Source organism: Myotis davidii, unplaced genomic scaffold (assembly GCF_000327345.1).
Source record: "Myotis davidii unplaced genomic scaffold, ASM32734v1 scaffold61, whole genome shotgun sequence".
Lineage (NCBI taxonomy): Eukaryota > Metazoa > Chordata > Mammalia > Chiroptera > Vespertilionidae > Myotis > Myotis davidii.
In genome coordinates, this window is record NW_006291729.1 from 815,844 (window position 1) to 821,050 (window position 5,207).

The following is a 5,207-nucleotide window of genomic DNA, read 5'->3' on the forward strand; positions in this document are numbered from 1 at the left end:
ACAGGACATCCTGGGCTCCCGTTCGCCAGCCCGGCCTGCAGCAGCCGCTCCGGGCCTCGCCCTGACTCAGCACGTGTGTGTGCCCGAGTGTGGGGTGCAGGGGGCAGACGGGCTGATGTCCAATCTGTTGACGGGGCATCTGTTTATTTGGTTATAATTTATTTTTAAAGCAGATTCCCTCTGCTCTTCTTTTTAAAATGTTATCTTTATTGATCTTAAAGAGGATGGAAGAGGGAGAGAGACAAACATCCATCAGTTGCCGTCTGCACACACCCCACCTGGGGGATTGAACTCCCAGCCCCGCTGACTGGGCATTGAATCGGTGACCTTTGGTGCGTGGGGTCGAAGCTCAACCACCAACTTAGCCACACTGGCCAGGGCTGCAGCAGTTTCTTCTAAAAACCCAGCTTTATCGAGGGGTATTTTGCACGTCATAACATTTACCCACTTCAAGAGCACCAGCCAGTGATGTCTCCCGCCTGTCCCCGGTGGGGCGGCCGTCATCCTAAATTAGTTGGGGACCGCTCCTGCCCCCCAGGAAGGTCCCTCGTGTCCTTTACGGTTAACCCTATTTCTTGCTCCCCCGCCCACCCCCCCAGCCCGACGTAACTGCTAATCTACTTTTTGTCTCTCTTGTAACAACTTAGCTAATTACTTCCTGATTAGAGAAGTAGCAGTTTCCTGTTTTAGGTCCTTGAATGGCTCCAGAAAGAAGAGTGGACTGGATTGGAGGCCAGCTTTCCCCTTGCTCAGTGGCCCCGTGTCCCCAGGCCTGTGCCTTTCCACGCTTCTCCGCACTGTTCTCTTCTTCTTCAAATATGTTTTTATTGATTTTTAGGGGGAGGGGGGAAGGAGGGGTGGAGAGGTAGAAACATCGATGAGAGAGAAACATCATCGATCGGCCACCGGGGATCGAGCCCGCAAGCCGGGCCTGTGCCCTGATTGGGAGTCAAACCGGCCGCCTCTAGGTTCCTGGGTGGACGCTCAACCACTGAGCCACGCTGGCCGGGCCACACTGTTCCTCTTCTTGCCTGGACACCCTCCACCCATCGTGCGAGACAGAACTCTCCCTCTCTCTTCAGTCTTCTCACGTCACCCCGATCAGCAGAGATTTCCCTGGTGTCTAGACTACAAGTCATTTCTCTTCTCGGAAAGTCCGCGGGGTCTTATTTACGGCTCTGGGAGTGTGCGGGGCGGTGTGCTTGCTGCGCTACGTGCTTTACCTCCCCCGGTGAGCCAAGGGTCCCGGAAGCCGGGGGTCTGTCTAATCCATCTTTGTCTCCTAACCCCCCCTCCGCCCCCCATGGGTCTGCAGCTTCATCTCCCGCTAGGGCCAGGGCCGCCTGCCTCCCACGCACCATTCGTCACAGGGGTGATGGCCCTTTAATAGCGTGTCCCCGCGGGCGGTGGCCCTGTGCCCAGGATCTGGGTGAAAGCAAGCTGCGGGCGTGTTCGGGCACCCGTAGCTTTTCCCTCTTCTCCGGGGCAGTGCTGCACTCTGGATACCAACGCTGAGCTGAGCTCCTCGCTCCCCGGGCCTGCCATTCACCGTGGAAACTGTGTGTGCTTGTCAGGCAGTTCCCGGCGCGGCCTCCTCCTGGTCCGCGTCCCTTCCAGGCGCCCACCAGCCCGCGCCTCACACTCAGGTTTTCGTGTTGAAACATTTCGCTCCCAGGCTGATCCCGTGGGTCAGGGCTGGTGACGCTGCCCCGGGAGCAGGGCCGGGGGGTGACAGATGCTGATGTCGGAGCAGGACACTCGGTACCCAGCACCGGCGTTTCTGGGAGTCATGACCGGGTGGGTCCTTACCTGGCAGGATTGGTGGGTAGCCCAGGCGTCCGTACACCCGTTGCCAGTAGCTTTCCAATAGATTTCTCTCTCCTTTTGGCTTTTAATGCACTGAACAGTGTATAGAAATCAGATCCCATGTTGCCCTAAAAACCATGCCTGTGTTTTATATTCCCATTCCTGTTCCAGGTAATTGTACGAAAAATAAACATTTCTCCGCTCAATTGTAGGAATGAATGTGGGAGGTTCCACAGTTCTCAGTCTTGTCTTCCCCTTTCACAGTCTGTAACTGGGTGCGGGAACCCTGGTGACACGTGCCCCCCCGCCCTTGGCCCCACCCCCAGCGCCGGGGTTGTCCACTGGCAGCTGAGTTGACTGACAGGGTGGTGAGCCGGGGGCGGGAGAAAGTGGACCCCGGCTTACGTTCCCCTCTGGGCGGGGCCCCTGCAGGCTCCGAACCCCGAGTCTGTGCCGGAAGGCCCTCCCAACGAGGCTGTGTCCCTCCCTTCACACGAATCTGCCAGGCGGGGGGCTCTTCCCGCCTCACAGGAGGCAGAGCCCTCGTTCTGTTTTTCCCGTTGGGCCCCCCATTAGGGGCTGTGCTGGGAACTGGGACTCGGGGATGAGAACTGAGCCCGGGACAGCCAGGCCTCGGGGGTCGGAGCCGGGGGCAAGCGCAGCGTGCATCCTTCCCCCGTGCCTGTCGGTGGCTCTCACGCTGCCGGTTGGCAAGGTTTTCCTTCCTGGCAACGGTTATCTTTCACCAACGCGATCGCTTAATAGCAGAAAGTTACTGCTGCGGAGACGGATGGAGACCGCCTTGGGGCACCCGTCACCTGGGAGAGCGGACGAGGTCCTCGCTGCTCGGGCTGCGGTGAAAGTGCTGTCACCCGGCCTCGCCCTCGCTGTGCCGCTGGGGACTGAGAGCACCCTCTCTGGTCTTGTCTTTCAGATTCAGAACATGAACAACATCATCTCCTTCCCTCTGGACAGCTTGCTGAAGGGGGACCTGAAAGGCGTGAAGGGGGTACAGCGACGGCTCCGGGGGGGCGTTTGCAGGGCCACAGCCGTGGGCCTGGGGGCTGCTGAGCACTCGGTCGCTTTTGCACGAACATGTGTCTGAGTCCTGGGAGGCCGCGTGCTCCCAGGATCTGCACGGGGCACATCGGGAAGCCCAGCTGCTGGTCTCGGGACCCGCAGGCTGTGCCAGGAGAGCCATGGGCAGGGAGGAGGGGCCGCCCAGCCGGTCGGGCACCCGGAGCTGCCCATTGTCCTCTTGGGGCCGGAGCTCGGGGCCAAGAGGCCGGCAGGACGGGCAGGAAGGTGCCGAGGCAGAGGGGGGACGCAGAGAGACCACGGGGCACATCGGGAAGCCCAGCTGCTGGTCTCGGGACCCGCAGGCTGTGCCAGGAGAGCCATGGGCAGGGAGGAGGGGCCGCCCAGCCGGTCGGGCACCCGGAGCTGCCCATTGTCCTCTTGGGGCCGGAGCTCGGGGCCAAGAGGCCGGCAGGACGGGCAGGAAGGTGCCGAGGCAGAGGGGGGACGCAGAGAGACGGGGAAGTCCTGTCGGAAGCCAGTGAAGAGCCAGGACGTAGAAAACAAGCCCCACCCTGGCAAGCGCTCCTCTCCCGAAAGGACCTGCTGGACAGAACGTGATGGGGGGTGGGGCCTGGTGGAGTCTCTGGAGCTCGGTACCTCCGAGTCAGACCTGCCGAGTGCGGCCGCAGCTCCAGGCAGAAGCGTTGGGGGCGGGGGGGTAGTTCTCTGCCGTGGGCCCCAAGCAGCCTGTTTAATTTCTGCCTCTCCGTTTATAGGACCTGAAAAAGCCTTTTGATAAAGCCTGGAAGGACTATGAAACCAAAATGTGAGTGTTTCCTCTTAAAAACACACCACAATGTGGGTAATTTGCGATTTCGACTTTAAACCCAGCTTTTCTAGCTTAAAGGCGTTGTCTGACTAACCCTGACCCAGGACAGCGCTCACCTAAAACCGTGTCGCTCGGTGCCTTCACGCCTGCTGTCCAAATGCCCGGATGTTGGCCTCTTTACGCAAGTTTCTTCCCGGCCCCTTTTGTTTCATGTCAAAGGGTTACAGAGCGTCATTTCCAGGGAGGCTCATCGAAGGAAGTCGAGGCCACCTTCCCCGAGGTGCCCCCCCGCCCCCCGTGTTATCACTGTTGGTCACGGCAGCACATTTTTCGTACCCCGTCTTCCTGGGGATTTGTGGATCCCCTTAGCGCAGGTCACATTTCTCTGCCTCACCAGGCCCCTTGGTTTTAGAAAAGGAGAGAAGAGAGGTTGTGGGGACCCCCCTCCCCCATCAGCCTCACCTGGCTGCCCTCTCTTCCTCCTCTGAGAGAGAGAGAAGTGCTTAGGGAGGATTTATGGAGTAATACCCAAAAGGCCAAGGTTGGCGTGTCTGTGGCCACAGGCATTTCCTTTGCAGTAAGTTAGGGGCGGCCCCGTGAGCGTGCGCTGTCCCTGCCCGGCCGTCCAGCCTGGGCCGCGGCCGAGAGCGTCCGACTCCTCCCCGCTCTCCCGCCCGCAGCACCAAGATTGAGAAGGAGAAGAAGGAGCACGCCAAGCTGCACGGGATGATCCGCACGGAGATCAGCGGCGCCGAGATCGCCGAGGAGATGGAGAAGGAGCGGCGGTTCTTCCAGCTGCAGATGTGCGAGGTGAGGGCGGCCCCCACCTGCGGCCTCAGAACCCCGCTGCCCTGTGGGACCCCCTTCGGTTCAGTCTCTCCCCGCCTCGTCCTTCCTGTAGCCAGAGCAGCCATTTCTCCTCCTCGTGGGTGAGATACGGGCTGATGACTTGGAGACCTCGGCACTAAGTGAGACGCTGAGTCACCTGTGAGTCAGGGCGTCCCTGTGGCAGCAAAGGGAAAGGGACGCTGAGTGCGGCCTCGGGGACTGGGCCGCCTCTGCCATGAGCTCCCACCTCGCGGAGGAGCACGGACGTGTCCTCTGTCCCCGGCTCATGCTGAGCACGCGGCCGCCTCTACCTCTGACACCCCTTGGTGTTGTGTTGTTTCCACAGTACCTGCTGAAGGTCAATGAAATCAAGATCAAGAAGGGAGTGGATTTACTTCAGAATCTGATCAAGTATTTTCATGCCCAGTGCAAGTAAGTTCTTGGTCCTGGTGGGGGTAAGTCGGACATGTCTCTGTCTTCGGCAAATCCCAGTCCCTCGATAGCAGCGGTTTCAGCCTTTCCCATCTCGCGGCCCACAGGAGGTGGAAACTGCTATACGCCCAGAAACACAGCATATATTTCGCCCATCTGTCCAAAAAAAAGTATAATTTTGGTTCGTTCACGCCGGACGGCGGTGGTTGTCACTGTTGATGTGACAGTGTCAGAGAATCCAGGTCCGTGTCCCTGACCACACAGTCGGGTGTTGCATGTTGTAAAATTCCTG

At 59.6% G+C, this 5,207-nt stretch overlaps 1 protein-coding gene across 1 annotated transcript in view; it reads left to right on the forward strand.

Annotated features, from left to right (window-relative positions):
• The window catches only part of ASAP2 (ArfGAP with SH3 domain, ankyrin repeat and PH domain 2), an 87,830-nt gene that overhangs the window by 28,174 nt on the left and 54,449 nt on the right, over positions 1–5,207 (forward strand). The window contains exons 6-9 of the mRNA XM_015564939.1: positions 2,741–2,815; positions 3,603–3,652; positions 4,336–4,465; positions 4,830–4,915. Coding sequence (XP_015420425.1) covers positions 2,741–2,815; positions 3,603–3,652; positions 4,336–4,465; positions 4,830–4,915 — 341 coding nt within the window. The remainder of the gene's footprint in view (positions 1–2,740; positions 2,816–3,602; positions 3,653–4,335; positions 4,466–4,829; positions 4,916–5,207) is intronic.